Source organism: Osmerus eperlanus, chromosome 10 (genome assembly GCF_963692335.1).
Source record: "Osmerus eperlanus chromosome 10, fOsmEpe2.1, whole genome shotgun sequence".
NCBI classification, from domain to species: Eukaryota; Metazoa; Chordata; class Actinopteri; order Osmeriformes; family Osmeridae; genus Osmerus; species Osmerus eperlanus.
Window position 1 is genome coordinate 2,295,140 of NC_085027.1, and position 22,996 is coordinate 2,318,135.

The 22,996-nt window shown below is 47.1% G+C and overlaps 1 protein-coding gene across 1 annotated transcript in view; it reads left to right on the forward strand.

Annotated features, from left to right (window-relative positions):
• slc9a5 (solute carrier family 9 member A5) overlaps window positions 1-22,996 on the forward strand; it is a 28,384-nt gene that overhangs the window by 1,577 nt on the left and 3,811 nt on the right. The window contains exons 2-13 of the mRNA XM_062472095.1: window positions 4,313-4,615; window positions 4,954-5,117; window positions 9,041-9,119; window positions 9,578-9,755; window positions 11,934-12,154; window positions 12,382-12,584; window positions 14,845-14,934; window positions 16,712-16,782; window positions 16,984-17,110; window positions 21,937-22,028; window positions 22,206-22,332; window positions 22,579-22,728. Coding sequence (XP_062328079.1) covers window positions 4,313-4,615; window positions 4,954-5,117; window positions 9,041-9,119; window positions 9,578-9,755; window positions 11,934-12,154; window positions 12,382-12,584; window positions 14,845-14,934; window positions 16,712-16,782; window positions 16,984-17,110; window positions 21,937-22,028; window positions 22,206-22,332; window positions 22,579-22,728 — 1,805 coding nt within the window. The remainder of the gene's footprint in view (window positions 1-4,312; window positions 4,616-4,953; window positions 5,118-9,040; window positions 9,120-9,577; window positions 9,756-11,933; window positions 12,155-12,381; window positions 12,585-14,844; window positions 14,935-16,711; window positions 16,783-16,983; window positions 17,111-21,936; window positions 22,029-22,205; window positions 22,333-22,578; window positions 22,729-22,996) is intronic.

The following is a 22,996-nucleotide window of genomic DNA, read 5'->3' on the forward strand; positions in this document are numbered from 1 at the left end:
TGAGTATGCCTCGTGTCTCGTCTTTTACCCCCCCCCCCCCCATCACTCTCCTTTCCCTTTTATTTTGCCCCACTGCTCCAGTATTGGGATATCGTTCATAACCAGTGACACATTCCCTTATTTCAGATTTATTCCATCACTTCATTCTACCAGACGTGTTCTGTTTGTCAGAGGCGTGTGTATGTGTGTGTGTGCGCACTAATGTGTCTTGTCTTGCCGTGTGGGTGGTTGCATCTCGTGTGTTGTGTGGGTGGTCGTACCGGGTGTCTGTGTCTGCCTCACCAGCCCACACGTTTCGTACAGCAGGAGACATTGTGACTAGCTTCAGGCAAATGTTCCCCTCTATCTATAGCGATTGAAGAGCAGATGCCATTAGGAAAACCAATGCCAGAGAAATGCAGTGAGAATATGACAGGTTGGCGTAGGGACAAATTAGTACACCTTTCAACCATTTTACTGGTTTCCAATAGCTCGGAGCAGAGGCTAGCCAGTGAAATAAGTGTTCTGTGTGGGATTTTGCCTTCAGCAAACAGGGTTTACACGAAAGCAAAGCTTTTCACCCACCTGTATTACCAGCCACAATAAGATGTTTTTTCTTCACATGCTTTTGAGTGCACTTAAGCTGAATGTGCTCTCAGGGTAAACCCACTAGTTTCACTTAATTATGACCTCAATGCCTTCTGGGATGAGCTCAGGAGTGCATATTTGCCTTCGGTTGAAGCAGGCATTAAGTGGTGGATCAACAATTATGTATATATTTTTATACATCCATACGCATCTATCTACCTGTGTGATTGTGTCTCGTTATTTTTGCGTTTCTTTACTTTTCGTCTCTGTTTAATTTGGCCACGTCAGGGCATGATTTCACAAACCCTTCTAGTCATCAAACTAAAGAGCTCAGTCTCTCCAGTCTCTCTCCAGGAGCACAGGCTGTCCTCATGGGACACAGGCTGCCCTGGAGCACTGGAGCACAGGCTGTCCTTGTGGGACACACCCGAGACAGCCAGATCCCACAGCCAGGCATCCTCTCTCTGTCCTTCTCTGTCTTTCTCCCTCTCTCTATTGCTCTCACGCCACCCCCCTTGTCCTCCCCCTTTTTTCCTCTCTCTCTCTCTCTCTCTCTCTCTCTCTCTCTCTCTCTCTCTCTCTCTCTCTCTCTCTCTCTCTCTCTCTCTCTCTCTCTCTCTCTCTCTCTCTCTCTCTCTCTCTCTCTCTCTCTCTCTCTCTCTCTCTCTCTCTCTCTCTCTCTCTCTCTCTCTCTCTCTCTCTCTCTCTCTCTCTCTCTCTCTCTCTCTCCTTTCCTTTCCTCAGTCTTCACCCACCTTGTTCGCTTCTCAGTTTGTCCTTTTTGACCTTTTCACAATCCTGTGTTCCTCCTCTCCTGCCCAGTCAGTGGGATGATTCAAAGGGAAGCACTTCTACCTAACTGGAACACACGTCATTCCTCCCTCTGGTACACTCTCTCCACCTGGAACACATACGTCAGGCTTAACACTGGTAGCGCTAAGATCAGCGCTGCACTCAACCGTGCATTTACTCACGCTCCTTATCTCTGGCTCTCCAACCGGAAATAACCTCTCCAGGTTTCTATAATAAATGCACGTGCAACAGTTCTCAGCAGCGACGCGACACAGGAAAATGCTTGTCCTGTGGCCTTGCTTTGGAAGAATTGGGCACACACAGGCAGCATGACTGGTAGGAAGTTTGTCCAATGTACCATCTTGATGTAGCAGCCAACAGCTGTATTATTGCACAACAGACCTCAGTGGCCATCGGTTAATTGGTCATGCTCAGCCATAACAAGCCTATTTTGCACTTCCAGGTATTGTAAAACACCACACACACACAGTCACACACGCACGCAGTTACCTGAACATCTCTGCCACTTGCGTCCTGTGTGTTTAATAGGCCTCTCTAATTCCGGGGCAGCCAGACAGTAATGAGTGGTGTTAGCCACAGATAGACTGCCATTGTAGATGGTTTCTCCTCATGTGTCTACTGGCAGACGAGGGGAAATCTGTCCCTTTCTGGGTCATTACCAGACCAGAGCTTTTCAATCACTGTTTGAAGGACAACTGGGTGTATATGTTTGTGTGTGTGTGTATGAGTAGGTGGCTTTAAGTGGATGTGTGTTTGCATCTTTTTCAAGTGTGTGCATGATAATTTGTGTGAATGGCCATGTGTGTGTGAATGCGTGCGTGTGGCCAGGTGTGTGTGTGTGTGGCCATGTGTGATGTGTGTGTGTGTGTGGCGATGTGTGTGTGTGTGTGTTGCCCATCCCCTTTCTTCTTTCCCACATGGTGACTCACGGCCGACCTTGATTGATATGTTCTAGGCAGAGACGGGTACACACACACACACACACGGGCCAGAGTGTTATGTTGTCTTCAGCCCAGTCATTACACTCTCATTATTCTTATTATCCTTTCTCTCAAACAAGCGGAACAGTTTAACCCCTTAAACGCTGTCTGAGAGATATCTGGATGTTGATGATCCAATGTTTTAAATTATATTTCCCCAACATTTCTAGCAAGAACCTTTTGGTTCTGTGGGATTTTTTTTTTCGGTTGAGATATTTCAGTTTATTAATTTTTTTGTTTCAGATAAATAAAATAACATAAAAATAAAACCAAATACATTATCCTAGGTACCATACACTGTTTCCCAATGACTACAAACCTACAGTATTTTTAACATAACAATAGGTTCATTCACTCACTGACCTTTTTTACTCCCAATTTAATAAGTATTGACACCTACAGTCGTAAGGTCTTTATCTTACTCTGTCCAGCTGGCACTAGCAGGCTTGTTAAAGATTACGTACAGTATTATTGAGGCCTGAGCCATACAGTTCTCTCTGTGTGTGTGTTGACGTTTTGTGTTCTAATGTAATTCTGTGTTACTCTAGCAACTGAGTCTTAGCACGTGGTCCTTAGAATACAAGGCTTACGAGCAAGCTCAAGACTTGGCCCTTTGTACTGTGGACTCTAGTGCATTCTGGGAATCGTAGTAGATCTCTAATACGGATATGGAGACCACCTCGTTAGCTAAACGTGGTTTGCCGGAATGGTACTGATCTCTTCTGACTCACTCAATAAAACGTAGTGGTTTCGTGAAATAAACCTTAAGGCCCAGTTTCCCAGACAGGGATTAAGCCTAGTCTGAGACTAAACACGTTTTCAACGGAGATCCTCACTGAATTTTTCACTTACTTTAGGACAAGAGGCTTAATTCACATATGAGAAACTGGGCCTAAGGGTTGAATGCTGTGACATGTACAACTGATATAGGAGTCAGGTGGCTGAGCGGTTAGGGAATCGGGCTAGTAATCTGAAGGTTCCAAGTTCGATTCCCGGCAGTGCCATATGACGTTGTGTCCTGCCGAGGCAAGTAGGGTGAAGTGCCTTGGCCCCTGCCCACATGTTTAAGATTCTGCGACCGCAAAAACAGGGAGTCAGGTGGCTGAGCGGTTAGGGAATCGGGCAAGTAATCTGAAGGTTGCCAGTTTGATTCCCGGCCGTGCCAAATGATGTTGTGTCCTTGGGCAAGGCACTTCACCCTACTTGCCTCGGCGAAATGTCCCTGTACTTACTGTAAGTCGCTCTGGATAAGAGTGTATGCTAAATGACTAAATATAAATATACACAGGTAGGTGTGTGACACTAGGTGTAACAGGGTGGGCGTTACGTAATGTGTGTGCCTTGTTGTTGACACACTGGACTGTTTCATCACTGGTTAATAAGAGACATCATCTCTCCAGATGGCTGGGAATACTGTTGTAGTAGTATTTAGTGTATATATATACTAGTATATATATATATGACATTGGCAAAGATGTTTATTGTGTGTGTGTCTGTGTCGTGTGTGTCTGTGTCTTGTGTATGTGTTGTCTTGCGTGCATGTGTATGTCTGTGCGTGTGTGTATGTCTGTGTATGCGTCTGTGTGTGTCTGTGCATGTGTCTGTGCGTCTATGTATGTGTCTGTGTGTGTGTGTCTGTGCATGTGTCTGTGTGTGTGTCTGTGCATGTGTCTGTGTGTGCGTCTATGTATGTGTCTGTGTGTGTTTGTGTATGTGCATGTGTGTATGTCTGTGTGTGTGTGTCTTCCTCGCCCCACGTGTGTGTGTGTGTGTGCATGTGTGTATCTGTGCATGTGTGTGTGTGTCCTCCTCGTCCCACATGTGTGTGTGTCTGTGCATGTGTGTGTGTGTGTCCTCCTCGCCCCACATGTGTGTGTGTGTGTCCCATGTGTGTGTGTGTATGTGCATGTGTGTATCTGTGCATGTGTGTGTGTCCCCTCCTCGCCCCACAGTGTTCCACTTCTCCCAGCGCTTCACCACCGTGGTCCCAGAGAGCTGCATGCTCATCCTGCTGGGCCTGGTCCTGGGCGGCATCGTCCTCATCGCCAGCAAGAGGTCCCTGTACCAGCTGGACCCAGGCCTGTTCTTCCTCTTCCTGCTGCCCACCATCGTGGGCGACGCGGGGTACTTCATGCCCTCCAGGCTCTTCTTCGACAACCTAGGGGCCATCTTGTTGTACGCGGTGGTGGGGACCCTGTGGAACGCCTTCTGCACCGGGTTCTGCCTCTACGGGATGAAGATGCTCGGGGTCATAGGTGAGCTGAGGGTGAAGACCTCTATTCTTGTGTGTGTGTGTGTGTGGGGGGGGGGGAGGGGGGGGGGGAATAAGAGCAGACGTACTGGGAGGAGTTAGAAATGGCGGCGACTTGATATCGCCACTTTTAAGTAGTGAGGGAAAATGTATTTCCAAGGCAGTCCTTAATAGTTTTTATACTTTTGCGTTAATCTGCACCTTACTTAGTTCGACATGGCTTGTCCCTTGGGACAGTGTTTAATAGTTCACAACACTAACAGTTGATTTCGGTGAAAGAAACAGCCAAACTTGATTGGCAGCCGAGCTGACTATTGAGCTTGTCGTCCAATGGGTGTTCAGATGAGAAGGTTGAGGGCGGGCTGATGGAGTTCCTGCTGTTCGGGGCTCTGATCTCGGCCGTGGACCCCGTGGCTGTGCTGGCCGTCTTCGAGGAGGTCCACGTCAATGAGACGCTCTTCATCATCGTCTTCGGCGAGTCTCTGCTCAATGACGCGGTCACCGTGGTGAGTCACAGGCTGAGCCGCACCACGCGCTCACAAACACTAACGCCATGTGCACCCATTTTTCTCTGTCACACACACGCGCCAACACACTCGCACACTGTGTAAAGAGCTTTATTCAAATGAACTACGGAAATATTCTCACCAAAGGAGAGGTGTAACCATGGCGATAGAGGAGCTTTGAAGGTCAGGAGAACCATGAGAGCACAAAGCACAGCTGGTCAATGAGAGAGAGACGCAGCTGGAGAAGAGAGGAGAGAGGGGAGATAAACACAGCTGGAGAGGAGAAGAGAGGGTAGAGAGAGAGAGAGAGGTGAAGAGGATAGGAGAGGAGAGGAGAGGAGAGGAGAGGAGGGGAGGGGAGAGGAGGGGAGAGGATAGGAAGGGAGAGGAGAGGAGAGGAGAGAGGAGAGGATGGGAGAGGAGAGGAGAGGAAGGGAGAGGAGAGGAGAGAGGAGAGGATGGGAGAGGATAGGAAGGGAGAGAAGAGGAGAGAGGAGAGGATGGGAGAGGATAGGAAGGGAGAGAGGAGAGAGGAAATCCACAATAGCAAAGGGGAGGAGGAGGGGGACAGAGAGCAAAGGAGTGACAGCCTGAAAGAGCAGAGCTGACCTGTAGCAGTGCCTGCTCCTGCCCCTCTCATCAGTGTCACTGGACAAACATGTTGACATTTAATCCTGGACACAGGAACCACACCTCACACATCCACACCGGTGATTCACAACAGTGATCCTGTATCAGCCCTAAGGCTATCACGTTGAGCCCAAGGCCCCATTACATGCAACAAGAGGTTGCAGGTTCAAATCAAATGTGATTTGCATAGCCCTTTTTACAAGCAGTGTCACAGAGGACTTCACGTAAGCCTGTAGAACAGCACCTCAACCCTCGAAGAAGACAAGGAAAATCTCCCTGGAAAACTTGAGAAGAAAAAAGAGGTTCAAATCCTCCCTTGCGCACTACTTTGGATAAAAGCCTCTGTTAAATAACGACATTATCATTATGTTTCGACTTTGCTTTAAAGCTGTCTCAGTCTCCAACACTGAGAGAACGGAATAATGGAGAAGCGATGCAGAATGTTAAGAAATGAGCCCAGAAGATCTGATGATTGCCTCATTGCATGCCTCACGCTCTCAACAGGTGTGCATGAGTAATAGGATCTGTGGCACTCTATGACACCCGGCAAACACCCCACCCTGTTCCTCCCCATGCACACACACACACGCACACACACGTGCACACACATGCCATGTCTCATTGGCAGGCAGATGGGAGTGACTGAGGGAGGGAGAGAGAGAGAGAGAACTAGAAAGCAAGAGAGAAGCAGGTCAGTGACCTATTGGGTTGTGCTCTGTGCCTTATGTTGTCTAGGTCGTATTCTCCCTGTCACTGTGACCCCTTGATCCTGTGTGTGTGTGTGTGTGTGTCATCAGTGCATACACTGGAGAGGGACAGACTGTGTTGCTTCCTCCCTCTCTGAGGTTTGACCAGGGTCCTCTGACTCACACATACAACAACCACCTTACCTTTCATAAATACAGCTATAGCCTGCTACACCACCGGAAAGATAGCAATTTGATGGTGAGCGGTACTTATACTGAGGTGTGAGTTTCACCAATTAAACTCTGTTAAACTAGCTGTGAAATAGTAGTAAAGGCTACTCAGGAAATTCTTCAACTGAGGGTCAGAACATCATTTGAAAGTATTTGGGTTGCGTTGTTGATTGAACTCAGACTACCTCAGGTCAATCGGATTCTATTGGGTTACACACACTGGGTCAACTGCACCCCAAGTATCTGACAGTATTTGCTAATGCTATTTGACCCAAGTCCAAAGGGAAACCAAATCCACACAGCCACACCACCAAGACTCACATACCAGACTAGTTCTTACCATCCGCGTGGTGAAGAGTGGGATTAGTATAAATGAGGTGTTCGACCCTGGAATTACAGGACAAAACCAGTAAGCCCCTGACATTCTTGGCCTTCTGTGGCAAAATGAGAAATGTAATCTGCTCAGTTCAACGGTTCAAACCTGTTCAAGTTGGCACGACTCTGCTCTACACCGCTCTGAAATGTGATCCAAATATCCCCAAATTCCCAACGTTGATTACCGTCACGATTAGCGTGATGATGCAGGCTAGATGATGCTATTTTCTTTGAACTTTGGTTTGCTCACTCAACCAGGAGTATGGTGTATAGGCTGGCATCATGTTATGGCGCTCCAGGTAGCCATTTTCGTACCAAATTGCACATTGTTGAACACTAGACACTAAAACATTTAAAAGTTAGTCCCATAAAACCGTGTCACCGTGTTATTTGCATGACACACTTTTCAAAGTGAAACGTTTGTGTTCTTTGCAACATATCTGTCCCACAAATATGGACAATATGGTCTTAACCCCTAACAAAGTCACTCATCTCACATATCTCGATGCAGTCGTCTACAATTGGCTACTCTGCAGTCCAGCAAAGATGGCAAAAAGCACACATCCTTCACTCAAGTATAAGTACAGGCTCTAACATATAAAAAAAAAAAAACTTTAGTTTCAACCTTTTGAAACTTTTTTTTTCAAACTTTTCTTTTTTTCAAACTTTTCTTTCAAAACTTTTTGCAAAACTTTTTTGGTAAAAAAAACAACTTGACACAAAAAATGTGTCTTAAGTAGATGTTTCTGGTAACAGTACTTTACTTTCTCTGACTACTTTCTCTGACTACTTTTTACTTTCATTCCTTAAATTTAGTAAACAAACATCTGTAGGCTACTTTCTACTTCTTACATTTTCAAGCCAGGCTCCTTACTTAAATTTAAATCTGTATTTGGTGGCATGATCTCTCTCTCCTCTCCTTTCACCGTGTGAAAAATATTTACGAAAAAAAAAGGTTTGAAGTTAAGACATGGCATGAGGGGTGAGGTAGAGTTCAACTATCCTGTAGCCTACATTACATTACAGCTAACTAGCTAGCTGCCGTAGCCTACAGCATTGCCTTGTCGCTATCAGCGTCCAAGCAGCTTTGCCACGGAAACCTAATTAAGCGTCTTTGCTCAAACGGCTTGTTGATGTGGCTGTAGCTGCATTAGCACTCTGTTTACATACTTGCGTGTCAACACAGAAATATTTCTAACAGGCTAAAGCTCGCTTTCTCCTATGTCTCTCTTTGTCCCTTGTTTCTTAGCTAGAGGTAGGTGTTACGCAACCGACTTTTTGCCGTCGGAGTGAAAGTCTTATTGGTCCGGTGGATAGTTGTGAAGTTAACGCGATCACCCCTTTTTAGCCCCTTGAGCTACGCTTTTTCCCACCATACTTGAGAGAGAGCGAGAGAGCGCGAGAGAGCGAGAGAGCGAGAGAGAGAGAGGCCTTGTCCAATCCATAAAAAGTCATTAAAGTCACATTAAAGTCCATAAAAGCCAAGCTCTCGCTGACCTCACTAGTCTGAGCTACATCGTCAGCAACACCTGAAATTCTCATTATTCCACATAATTTATTTTAATTAGTAGGCTATGTTTTGGTCCCTTGCTTTGTGAACTGACCTCAATTCATTACCCTATTTACGGTAGAATACTGTAAAAATAAATACATTTTACCTTCATGGACCATCCATAGTCGTGTTGAAGGAATGACACAAGACATACTGCCACAATAACTAGTGTTGAGGAGGGCAGTCTGTGTTTTCACAGTGAGCTGATCTATTTTAGGTCACCACCACAACCAATTAGGCTGCAGATAGCAATTTTCTTTTAACACTGGGATGATCAATACTAGACAAAACACTTTCTCTCGATGCTTACAGGTCAATGAGCTTGCACTCTCTAAAAAATACCTTCCTTAAAATCACTGGCTTCTGTGTGGCTGTTTGTTTTTAGATTCATACACTCTCGTATGTCAAGGATGGCGAGTGAATGTGTGTTGGTGTTGTTCCTGCTGCAGGTTTTGTACAAGGTGTACATTTCCTTCGTGGAGGTGGGGCCAGGGAACGTCATGACGTCGGACTACTTCAAAGGAGTGGGTAAGTATATGCGCAAATCAGTTTCCGGATCTGTTGTGAAAATGGCAGGTTGGAGCACAGCCTGTCTACGGTCCATATTAGACATTCTCTGGTTGGAGTCATGAACTTTTGAGTTCCCAGCAGACCCTTCAGAACACATGTTTTTACACGAACACAGCATTTACCTGCATACATTAGATTTGAGGTATTCTGCTGATGTCCGGTGGCTGAGCGGTTAGGGAGTCGGGCTAGTAATCTGAAGGTTGCCAGTTCGATTCCCGGCCGTGTCAAATGACGTTGTGTCCTTGGGCAAGGCACTTCACCCTACTTGCCTCGGGGGGAATGTCCCTGTACTTACTGTAAGTCGCTCTGGATAAGAGCGTCTGCTAAATGACTAAATGTAAATGTCCCTAGCTTTCCTCGCTAGTTGTTTCTTCTTCTTTTATTTCATAGTTTCTCCCTCCATCATCTCCCTGCAGCTTCCTTCCTCATTGTCAGTATCGGGGGCACCCTGGTGGGCCTGATCTTCGCTGTCATCCTGGCCTTCATCACGCGCTTCACCAAGAAGGTGCGCATCATCGAGCCCCTCTTCGTCTTCCTCCTGGTCTACCTGGCATACCTGACCGCCGAGCTCTTCTCCCTGTCCGCCATCTTATCGTAAGCAACATGGCCGCCGCTTTCAGCAGGGCAAGGCTTCATGGGATAGGTGAAACGGCTTTCGCTTTCGGTACGGTCTTACATGAGCTAAAGACAATCAAAGTAATTATGTGATTGATATTGAAACCCGTTTACGATAGGTTCCTACGGGCGTGTTCTGAGTGTCTTTTGATTGAGCTACTAAGGATGGGTATATAGAAAATCTAGAGGTGTCAAGTGGGTGCTTGGCTGTTGAATGGAGTGCCAAGCAGAGAGACATTCACCAGAAGTGATTCCCACCGTGTGTCGAGATGAATTCTAGGTCGACCACGAGAAGAGATGAAAGAGACTTGAGAGCCAGGAGAAGGCTGTGTAACCTTGTGTGTGCATCTACCAGAACACAAAGGCTTTCTTGCAGTGTGTGGTGTGTGTGTGTTTCTTTGCATCTAAGTTTGAGCGTGTGTGTGTGAGCATGTCTGCATTGTGTTAGTGTGTGTGGCCCATTCCGTATTACTGTCCCACTATCACACTGTCTGTGTGTATATGTGTGTCTTTCTATGTGTCTTTCCAGCTGTGTGTGTGTGTGTGTGTGCCTGCTCTGAACCCGCACAGTACATCTTGTTCACAGAGTTTTAAAAGACTCCTTCTCTTGGCATCTCTGCCCTTCTCATCCACCCCTTTCTGCCCCTGGGAATCAACCTCAACCCTTTCTTTTTGGGGCAACCTCGATTAATCAGATTATTCATCAGGGAATTAGATTAATCTTTTCTGATAATTATAGTACCGAAGTAGACAGAGAGATTTAGATTTTTCCGTGTGCAGAGTCATGGCTAGGATAAGCGATTCCATAAGGTCAAAGCTGGAAAGTCGATTGAGGTGTTTTGATCCTTCACTGTTACGCTGGAGACAGAAGGCTTGTTGATCAGTTTTGTTTATATTTATTGAAGGCTTGGTCATTCATTTATGTAATTAGCGCCACAATGTGGTCACAGAGGGGAGAACACTGCCAGGGACTTGAATCGTAATGTGTTGATGCAGCACGCAAGCATGGCTAAGCACATTTTGGACCGACGGACTGAATGAACCTCCCAGTATGAATGTCCCACTTCTAACAAATAGTACAACATACAGTATGTTCAAAGTATCTTCAGTCAGGAGCCGAACTACTCTCTCTCTCTCTCTCTCTCTCTCTCTCTCTCTCTCTCTCTCTGTCTCTCTCTGTCTCTCTCTGTCTCTCTCTCTCTCTCTCTCTCTCTCTCTCTTTCTTTTTTTCCTATTTTCCTCCTTTCTTTCCTTCTCTCACTTCTTTCTCTCTCTCTCACTCTGTCTCTCTCTCTCTCCCTCTCTCTCTCTCTCTCCATCTCCCTAATGCCTAGTGACTCATTTCCCTCCCAGCGGATCAGATAAACGTCCAGGTGTGTCTGCTGTCTCGGAGCTCTCCCTCCATACACACAGTGACGGGTGTCGCATGTCAGGTGTAAATACGATTATCGCTTTCCCACAGATGCATGACAACATGAATATCAGTCCTCAACCACAGGTAACGTAAGATAACCTGTGGAGGACAAGGTCTTCCCCTCGCTAGTGTTCACAGTAATAACGATGGCAGTGTTTAGCTGATGTCTTCCTTTAGTATTGATGTACTGGCCGCTTTGATTATGTAGGTATTGGTTGATTTCATTCAAACATCATGCTTAATAAGGCCCATGTATTGCTTTGAAATGTCTTGGTCCTAAAATGGGTCAGTTCATTGTTTATTTGTGTGAGCTTCTGGTAATTGCTTTGCTTCAAGGGTGTGAAAAACAAACTCTCAATTGGGTTTCCATTGTGGGCCTAATTTAGACAACATTTGTTTAACTGACTAAAGCTGTTTGAATTTGTTTCTCCTTAAATCCCCTGTTTCCTCTCATATCTCTAAATACCCTCTCTTTCCCCCTCTTTCTGTCTCTCTCCCTTTTTTTTCTGCCTCCCTCTTTCTCTCTTCCTATCGATCTGTATTCCCCTCTCTCCTTTTCGCACTCTCACCTATTCGTCCTCTCTCTCTCTCTCTCTCTCTCTCTCTCTCTCTCTCTCTCTCTCTCTCTCTCTCTCTCTCTCTCTCTATCTATCTATCTATCTATCTATCTCTCTCTGTCTCTCTCTCTCTCTCTCTCTCTCTCCTCCTCTCTCTCCCCCCCTCTCCCTCGCTCCCTCGACCAGAATGACCTTCTGTGGCATCGGAGCCAACAAGTACGTGGAGGCCAACATATCCCAGAAATCCCGCACCACGGTCAAGTACACCATGAAGACGCTGGCCAGCATCGCCGAGACCATCATCTTCATCTTCCTGGGCATCTCCGCGGTGGACAAGTCCAAGTGGGCCTGGGACACTGGCCTGGTGTCCTGCACCCTTATCTTCATCCTCGTCTTCAGGGCCATGGGTGGGTCGCCGTCAACTCTCACACTGCTCTGGGAACATGGATGTGGGCATCGTTTTCCAGTGTCCCAGGTCCCCTGTACAACTTCCACAAGTCACTGAGTTGAAGTCCAGCCTGAAATCGATTTGCTCTGTGTGTGCGAGAGAGCGTGTGTGTGTGTGTGTGTGAGCACGATAAATACATAAATAAAATGATAGATAGAGCTCCTTCCTGTCTTGTCTGTGTTCAAGGTGTTGTCATGCAGACCTGGGTGCTCAACTGGTTCCGCCTCGTCCCATTGGACAAGATCGACCAAGTGGTGATGTCGTACGGTGGCCTGCGAGGGGCAGTGGCCTTTGCACTGGTGGTGCTGCTGGATGCAGAGCATGTCAAGGCCAAGGACTACTTCGTTGCCACTACAATAGTGGTGGTGTTTTTCACTGTCATGTTCCAGGTAAACTAAGAGTTCTCAGTGCATTTCCTGAACCCATGCTTTGAACAGTTTTGAAGTAGAATGGGAACTGATTTCTCATGTGAAATGAGTCATGGTTTTTCATAACGGTTATTTCTATTGCCATTAGCCGTTCATGTTGAAACGGGAGAATCTTTCTCTCCTGGGCTGCAGCTTTGGCTGGCTTCGTGACTGCAAGATGATAATTGAGTGAGCTCTTATTTAATCTGTAGAGTATCGCAGTTAATGTCTAATGGTCCAGCCTAGTTGAAAGTAATCATTCCCGGCATCATTGGGGCATGCGTGTGTGTGTGTATGGAGGTGCGTGTGTGTATGTATGTGTTTGTGTGTCTGTGTGCGTGGAGATGTGTGTATTTTTATGCACATAACTGGGACTCCAGGACCCTTGGTGTCTGTGGTCTTTCATCCATGCCTCTGGGTGGTACTGGGTGATCGTGCGGTAGGTTTGACATTTAGCGGAGCTGTGGTGTTAAATGGTGACGATTGAGGCTGCAGAACGCAGATAGTAATTTTGATGAATGGATGCAATTTATGAACATAGAAGGACAGGATCAGTCAGGATCATGGTGACATGAACGTGCTATGCTCTATGGATGAGCATCCCCAACATACACACACACAGTGCACATACACACACACACACACACACACACAGTGCACATACACACACACACACAGTACACACACACACACAGTGCACATACACACACACAGTGCACATACACACACACACACAGTGCACATACACACACACAGTACACATACAGTACCTACACACACAACCTTACACTTCTAACACCAGCACATATGCGCCTCACATTAACACACAACACACACACACCCACCAGCCAGACAGCATTATATCATATTCAGTGTGGAGAGGCAAATAAGATGAAACCAGATAAAACCGGTCTGCTGTATATCCTAACACACACAAGCCCCGTAGAGTAACAACGTCTGGCGAACTGAAGCCTCACATTTCAGACAGATTAGATTTGGATATAAAAAATACATGAGGTGAAGCTCTTTGTTCTCATAAAAGAGGATAGAAAAGTGATTGGCTCGGGGAACACAAGTCTGTGACTAAAAGACGGCAGGAATAATTTGTTCCCCCTCTGTTGACGGTGGCATTAATACTGAATGATGGATTTCACAGTTGAGCTGTGAGGACAAGGAGTGACAGACAGACGCCGTAAACCTCATCGACTGAGGCGTACCCCTAGTGGACGCTATCAGTTTTGGATTATTCTTTCCACTCCATGAACACAAACCTCTTTATAGATTTTCTTAACACTAGCCTGATCGTAAACGACGCATTGCTAGTTTGGTATCACGATGTCAGTGTCCATGTCGTACTTTGATGGATGATGCTGTTTTATTACGCTGTATCGGAGCACTGAGCTGTATTGTGCACTTGATTAAATATAATATGGATTAAATCAAATCCAGTGTAAAGTAAGATGTTCTTGGATGAATGTCTGATACTTTGTTGTCACATCATGAGAGGAGAGATGAGATCTGGATCTCAATTCATAACCAGTGTCTGACCTTGGTTTTCAACCCTACCATCCCTACGGCTTGTTGTCCTGCGACCATCTTGTTAACACACAAGATGTCCTGTACAGCTTATCTGTGTGTATAGTATTGATCCGGTGATATCACAACCCATAACACAGTAATATGTCTGCATGCTGGTGCGTACACACACACACACTCTCACACACACACACACACACACACACACACACACACACACACACTCTCACACAGTGGGCAGCGTATAATCCTTATTGGAGCCGTGAGTTGAGAGTGGGCTAGAGGATTTCGATTTTGTCTTTTACATTTACATTTAGTCTTTTAGCAGACGCTCTTATCCAGAGCGACTTACAGTAAGTACAGGGACATTCCCTCGAGGCAAGTAGGGTGAAGTGCCTTGCCCAAGGACACAACGTCATTTGGTAGAGCCGGGGATCGAACCAGCAACCTTCTGATTACTAGCCCGATTCCCTAACCGCTCAGCCACCTGACTCCCTTTTAATAAGGAGTCTCGCCTCCACCCTTTTTGTCTGTCTCTCCCCCTCTCCCTGTCTCTCTCTCTCTCCCCCCTCCTCCCTCTCTCTTTCTCCCTCACCCCCTCACTCTCTCCCCTCCTCCCTCCCCCCCTCCCTCTCTCTCCTCCTCCTCTCTCCCGCCCCCCTCCTCTCTCCCGCCCCCCCTCCTCCCTCCCCCCTCTCTCTATCAGGGTCTGACCATCAAGCCTCTGGTGAACTGGCTCAAAGTCCCTCGTGCCACCAACCGCAAACCCACCATCAACGAGGAGATCCATGAGAGGGTGAGTCACTTCAGACACGCGAATCTCCGGAAAACAGAGCCGACGACACGATGCACGCTACGTTCTACGCTACATTTAGTAGCGTACACATATATACACGACATACAGCACACTACGTTCTACACGACATTCTAGTCCATCTCCACGTCAGTAAAACATGGCTGGTAAACAATAACATTCTGACAGCCGAAACACCACAACCCCACCATTAATAAGTTTACTTCAACTCCCTCCTTTCCTTCGTCAAGATCTCCTTGCTGCCAGACTAAACATCCATTTCTCCGTTCGATCTGACGAGCGCTCTGTCGCTGTCATAAAAACCCTGAAGCTACCGTCCCAGAGGCTAACGAGACCTGTTTTTAGAGGCCTAGTGAGAAATGACCCTCAGACAGTTATGACACCTGAACACCCTTCTCATCTTCCACCGAGACACTCACAGCCGGGCACACAGGGAGCTGGACTCCCCCACCAGATCACACGGGCCGCCATGACAGATTGCTCTCTTTCACAGGTCTGCCAGCAGTCAGTCTCTGGCTACACGCTCGCTTGAATCCTGGGAGCGAAAACCTCAGAGTAAAGCAGAATGTTACGATACTTTGAGGTGAAATTCAGGCCTTCGGAGCGTGTTTATTGTGATGAGGAGGTGTGTCTCATGGGCCAAACCTGAGCTGAGAGTCTCTGCACGGCCAACCTTGCTGTGTTTGGATCCAAGGCAGGTCTAATACATCCATTTCTAACCCGGATAGTAGCAGAGAGCAGCTGGGGAACAGAGAATGCTGTCTTCCAGAGAGCTGCAGACACAGGGAGGCTTCTGGGTCAGATTAATAAATCATCACAGCTTCCCCATTCACTGAGGTCACCTGGTAGGGGCGGCCATTTTTGTTTTTCAGAGCCACTCTTGTGCTGCTCGACAGGACTTGTGGAGGGGGAGTGGAGGGGGAGTGGAGGGGGAGTGGAGGGGGAGAGGAGGGGGAGAGGAGGGGGAGAGGAGTGGGAGTGGAGGGGGAGTGGAGGGGGAGTGGAGGGGGAGAGGAGGGGGAGAGGAGGGGGGCGGGTGAGGTGACGTGCAGAGAGAGAAGATGAAGCTGGAGGGGGAGAGGAGATGAGAAGAGGTAGAGTGGTAGGGGGTGCTTACTGCTTCGGCTTCGGAGTGATTGTATCTGTTAAAAATAGCATGTGTCTTGTATAATTGAGAGATTGACAGAGAGGGAGGGAGAAAGAGAGAGGAAGGGAGAAAGAGAGAGAGAGGGAGAAAGAGAGAGGGAGGGAGAAAGAGAGAGAGAGGGAGAAAGAGAGAGGGAGGGAGAAAGAGAGAGAGAGGGAGAAAGAGAGAGGGAGGGAGAAAGAGAGAGAGAGGGAGAAAGAGAGAGGGAGGGAGAAAGAGAGAGAGAGAGGGAGAAAGAGAGAGAGAGGGAGAAAGAGAGAGAGAGGGAGAAAGAGAGAGAGAGGGAGAAAGAGAGAGGGAGGGAGAAAGAGAGAGGGAGGGAGAAAGAGAGAGAGAGGGAGAAAGAGAGAGAGAGGGAGAAAGAGAGAGGGAGGGAGAAAGAGAGAGAGAGGGAGAAAGAGAGAGGGAGGGAGAAAGAGAGAGAGAGGGAGAAAGAGAGAGAGAGGGAGAAAGAGAGAGGGAGGGAGAAAGAGAGAGGGAGGGAGAAAGAGAGAGAGAGGGAGAAAGAGAGAGAGAGGGAGAAAGAGAGAGGGAGGGAGAAAGAGAGAGAGCAAACTCAACATCTTTACCATGCACCATGCACACCACCCATCAGCCTGTCTTCTCTTCCAGGCTTTTGACCACATCCTGACTGCAGTGGAGGATATCGCCGGCCTGCAGGGATACCACCACTGGAGGGACAAGTCAGTACACAGTCCCACTGTTAAAAATCTATTTTTATTTTAAAAAAATGGCAGTAAAGACAGTTTTTTTTATGATCCTGAAATGGAATGAACTTGCAGTCTCAAAGGACAGAGATCAAATTACATCAAACACATTCAAAACAACCATTGTGCTCCTTCCAATCTTATTTTCTTTTCTTAAATGTGTTTTTCCCCTTTTAGATGGGAGCAGTTTGATAAGAACTACCTGAGCAAGCTTCTGCTACGCAAGTCTGTGTACCGCAAGAGTGAACTGTGGGAGGCCTACCAGAAGATCAATATCAGAGACGCCATCAGTGTCATAGACCAGGTATGGAGGGAGTGAGTTAAGTGAGAGGGGGAGAGAGGGGGAGAGAGGGAGCGAGGGGGGGTTGAGGGAGGGAGAGAGGGGGGGAGAGGGGGAGAGAGGGAGGGAGAGAGGGGGAGAGAGGGAGCGAGGGGGGGTTGAGGGAGGGAGAGAGGGGGAGAGAGGGAGGGAGAGAGGGGGAGAGAGGGAGCGAGGGGGGGGTGAGGGAGGGAGAGAGGGGGAGAGAGGGAGGGAGAGAGGGGGAGAGAGGGAGCGAGGGGGGAGAGAGGGAGCGAGGGGGGGGTGAGGGAGGGAGAGAGGGAGAGGAGGAGAGAGGGAGAGGGAGAGGGAGAGGGGGAGGGAGCGAGGAGGGGGTGAGAGAGGGAGCGAGGAGGGGCTAAGGGGAGGGAGAGGAGGGAAATAAACATAGCTAGGACACATCTCTACTAATGTCTTGAGAACAATGAAACCACCAAATATTGATTAAAAAAAATTGACACCGCAAATGTTCCTTACACCCTTGATCATTTGGGGCACCGTCACATTAGCATGCAGACTTATTTAAGTTCCAGAGACGACCACTAGATGGCGGTGTACGTTAACCAATATCTTCAATAAACCCATACAGTAATACTATATTTGTCCAATAGGTGACAGAGCCCAACTTCACAGCTGTGTATACATGCTATATGTCACTGCGTCTGCAGCAGCAAACACACTATATACCTCCCTGTCAGGTGGATCTTGCCTGTGGAAAGCTCTCTGTGAAACATATCATCTGCACATGTGAATTTTATGAGGGGAAGTGCGGCCTGCCAAACGTAGAGGTGTGAGACTCCTGCAGCTCATCGCGGCTTGCGACCGAGACGTGCAGAGTTTACTACAGGAAATTGTGGGAGAGAGTGGTAAGGAGAGAGTGGGAGAGAGTGGGAGAGAGTGGGAGAGAGTGGGAGAGAGTGGGAGAGAGTGGGAGACAGTTGGAGAGAGTGGGAGACAGTGGGAGAGAGTGGGAGAGAGTGGGAGAGAGTGGGAGAGAGTGGGAGAGAGTGGGAGAGAGTGGGAGAGAGTGGGAGAGAGTGGGAGACAGTTGGAGAGAGTGGGAGAGAGTGGAAAGGAGAGAAAGGGAGATGTTCTCCGATGACTGCGTCTCGTGAGAGAGAAAGAGAGGAAAGAGAGACAACGACAGGGGAGGGAGGAGCAGGAGGGAAAAACTGAGATAAGGAGTCACAGATAGAGACACACAGATACACAGAGGGATAGAGACTGACAGACAGGCAGGCAGACAGGCAGACAGGCAGGCAGACAGGTAGAGGGATAGAGACTGACAGACAGGCAGACAGGCAGGCAGGCAGGCAGGCAGACAGGTAGAGGGATAGAGACTGACAGACAGGCAGACAGACAGGCAGACAGACAGGCAGGCAGGCAGGCAGGCAGACAGGTAGAGAGCGATAGAGAGAGAGACAGAGAAAGGAAGGAAGGAAGCCTGAAAGTGTGAGAAACAAAAGAGAGAGAGAGAAAGAGAGAGAGGGTAGAATTCGTCCCTTTGTTTCCTATGTCGACCGCCCTCCACCACCACCGCATCACAGCCTCCACCCGATACCTCCGTGTCGCCACATCAAAGGTGCCCGTCTCCGCCTGTGACATCACAGCCACAGGAGTTCGTCGTCAACGGCGACGGCAGAGCCTCGGTTTAAACCTGGCGAGGGATGGGGAACATGACATCAGGGAGGAAGAATCCCTAGCACACAGATAGCCAGCTTCCAGCGGTAGTAGCAGGAGGAGGGATTCATCAAAACATTAGGCCAGGACAGATAAGACCGTGTTGGATTTAAGTCCTGTCGTCTTACGAGTGTGAGTGGTTTTATGAGCTGTGCCTGATGAGTACAGTAGCTGCTGTATTAATGTATCACTGTACAGACCTGTGGTTGGAAAACAGGTGTAAGATTTGTGGTGAAGTTTAAATGATTCACAGCCCTGACTATTCTCATTGTACATGTGTTTTAGATTGACGATAATAGCTACAATTAGCACAACATAGGCAGAAAAATTGTGAATGCATAAAAAACTGACTTTATTCTTTGGATGCTAGCCACATCTGAGTGATTTAGGCCTTTTGAAGTATCGTAGTGTGTGTGTGTGTTTGTATTAGTATGTGTGTGTGTTAGTATGAGTGTGTGTTGTAGTATTTGGAGGTGTGTGTGCAGTATGCGTGTGTGTATGTTAGTACATGTGTGTATTTGTCTCTTTTGTGTTGTGTGCAGTGTGTATATGTTAGTACATGTGTGTATTCGTCTCTGTGTGTTGTGTGTGTGTGTGCAGTGTGTGTATGTTAGTACATGTGTGTATTCGTCTGTGTCTTGTGTGTGTGTGCAGTGTGTGTATGTTAGTACATGTGTGTATTCGTCTTTGTCTTGTGTGTGTGTGCAGTGTGTGTATGTTAGTACATGTGTGTATTCGTCTCTGTGTGTTGTGTGTGTGTGCAGTGTGTGTATGTTAGTACATGTGTGTATTCGTCTCTGTGTGTTGTGTGTGTGTGTGCCCTGAAAGAGACTCATCTCCTGTCAGCTGGATGGCTGAGATCACGGCAGTGTTGAGAGCAGGTTGTCAGACCGAGGGAGAGAGCGTTCACAGACCGGCAGGCAGGCTAAAGGGCCCATGAGCTGAGGTGTGCTGAAATGTTGAGGTGTGTGTGGGAGGAAGGGAGGAACCGTCCTCTCTCTCTCTCTCTGTCTCTCTGTCTCTCTGTCGCTCTCTGTGTCTCTCTCTCTGTCTCTCTCTCTCGCTTTCTGTTTCGCTCTTTCTCTCTCTCTCTCTCTCTCTCTCTCTCTCTCTCTCTCTCTCTCTCTCTCTCTCTCTCTCTCTCTCTCTCTCTGTCTCTCTCTGTCTCTCGCTTTCTGTTTCGCTCTTTGTCTCTCTCTCTCTGTCTCTCTCTCTCTCTCTCTCTCTCTCTCTCTCTCTCTCTCTCTCTCTCTCTCTCTCTCTCTGTCTCTGTCTCAGTTCAGTTCAGTTCAAAGGGCTTTATTGGCATGAAAACAACAATTGTTCATATTGCCAAAGCAACGGTAGAATTACAGAAATATTAATCAATGTAAATCATGGCCTTATATATACTTATATTTCACACACTCACATACAGAGAGTCTCTCTCTGTGCTCGGAAAATGTTCTCAAACTCAGTTCTCAAACCTGGCAGGGATCCGCCTCATGTCTGGGCTGATTTCACCAGCACACTGTCATCATCCTCCGCCGTGCTCCTTTCAACAATCTTTTTCTTTTTCTCAGTTTCCTTTTCTTCTCCTCGACCAGCCTTACTCGTCCTTTCCTCTTCTCTGATCTCCTGTGCTCCCTCCCTCCCTCTCCCTCCTCCTGTCTCCTCTCCTCTCACCACTCCCCACTTTCAAAAAACAAACGTCAAAGAAAACACGTCCTTCTGTTGACACAGCAGTTACCTCCACTCTTCACCCTCTTCCTAAAATACTCCTCACACTTTATCAAAATAGTTATTTTTCAGTTAATTTTTCACTGATAAATAAAAAATTATTAATTATTAATTTACGTAATACCATCTTTTGTAGGCTTTCATGGCTGGTAGTTCTATCACTGTGAAGATACCAGGAATACTTGCCATGCAGTTTCATACTGTAGCAATGATTGGTGTGGGTGGTGGTGTTGGTGTATATGGACTCACCCAAGAGTTCCATGCCACTCAGCAGCCTGTGGGAAAGAGAGGATAACATTAGCGCCCAAGTCTAATTCTGACGGTCGCTCTTTACAAGCGAGGGCCACCCAGTGAACGGTCTAGGCAAGGAGTGAGTTGAAACATTATTTGTAGGACAGAAAAGGTTAACAAGGCTAACAGCGAAAGGAAGTTGTTTCAATGGATATAGAAAACCACTAATACCAGTCTTTTATGTTAAGAGAGTAAATTGGACTAAAGTTTATGTATTGTTAATGGTCTACTTTGTGGTTTTGAATTGTTTGAACGATTCCTTCTCAGTAGCGCACTCGGTTGAATTTCAGTGGCTCGTCACAATTCAAGGTTAAGCAAATTACATTATCCGGCTACTTTGAAAACATCTTGAGTTTTTGTGTCTTTTTCTGCTTTGAAATGCCTTTTCTAGAATTTTGTAATTGACACTTCCAGCACCACTTTGCATTGCAGACGCCACGCTACACTGAAACTGTCCACAAAACAAGCACTGGCAATACCCGTGATACTTAGCCTGTCAGAAAGTGTTACTCAACAATTTACCAGGTATAATAACACATTCTGTATGGAACACAAAAAGATCTGCTTTTCATCACTTACAATCCGCTACTTGGTGCTGCCGTCTGTCTGTCTTAAATAGGTACTTACCAAAAAGTAAGTCCTGGTGCCCTGAACTCAAAGATAAAAGAGAAACATGTCTGATTATTATTTCAAGATTGTTTCATGTGAAACATCAATGAACCAGCAGTTCATAGTACATGACACATCATTCCCCACTCCTGAGTCTGCTGTATGTAGCCTTTACTGGACTCTGCTGTGAATGATTTCAACATAGGAAAGGGATGCATAACTTAGATTATAAGATTACAGCTCTGGAAAGAATGGAGAGACCACTGCACCTTTTTCTTTAATATGTAAAAGATTAAAGAAGGACAATTCTGAGTGAGGAACAGAAGGGTAGCATATATAATTCTATCATCTCTAAGATGATAGAATTATATAGGAATCTTGGATTCGTTTAGTGTATAGGTCTTCATGGTTCAGAGACAGCTGGAGATGATTGTAGGATAATTTGACCTTTGACCCTGTGCATGTGTGTCTGTGTGGGTTTGTGTGTGTGTGTGTGTGTGTGTCTCCTACAGGGTGGCAATGTGCTGACCTCCGCCAGGCTTTCTCTGCCCTCCATGGCCAGTAGGACATCCTTCCCAGAAGTCACCAATGTCACCAACTACCTGTGAGTCAACGCTGTACTCATGCGGTAGATAGTGTGTGTGTGTTTGTCTGTGTTTGTGTGTGCGGCATTGCTGGCGCGTGCAGGGTCATTTACAATCTTTTCGCAGCGTTTTCTCAACCTTCACGATGTACTTGTGTGTCAGTGAATAAAAACGTGTTTATCTTCCTGTCCAATCAGAAGGGAGAATGGCAGCGGTGTGTGTCTGGACCTCCAGGTGATTGACAACGTTCCCGGTGCCAAAGTAGAGGAGGAGTCAGAGACGCATCACTTCCTGGCTGGGAACCTCTACAAGCCCAGGAGAAGGGTAGGCTAAACTAAACTAATCAAAACTCTTACACACGTGGAACGTGAAACTGGCAACCAACCAAGAATACATTTTTTAAAGTATGCAGTCTTCATTTTGGCTCATCAGAACTGAACATAGACTCAATTACCACACAGTACATACATGCCTGCCATGATAACCTTCCCATTGAATCGAGCAAACCAGACATGGTCCTGTGAGGTTTAGCAGGCACCAACAGCACCATCCTACCTCTGTGTCTCTCAGCACCAGTCCCACTACAGCCGACACTTCATGACGCTGGGCGATAAGGAGCGTCAGGACAGAGAGATCTTCCAGAGGAACATGAAGAGCCGAATGGAGACGTTCAAGACGACTCGACACAAACGCCACAAGAAGGACCGTAGCCAGAAGAAGGCATGGACCTCTCTCTCTCTCTCTCTCTCTCTCTCTCTCTCTCTCTCTCTCTCTCTCTCTCTCTCTCTCTCTCTCTCTCTCTCTCTCTCTCTCTCTCTCTCTCTCTCTCTCTCTCTCTCTCTCTCTCTCTCTCTCTCTCTCTCTCTCTCTCTCTCTCTCTCTCTCTCTCTCTCTCTCTCTCTCTCTCTCTCTCTCTCTCTCTCTCTCTGTGTGTGTCTCTCTCTTTCTCTCTGTGTCTCTCTCTCTCTCTTTCTCTCTGTGTCTCTCT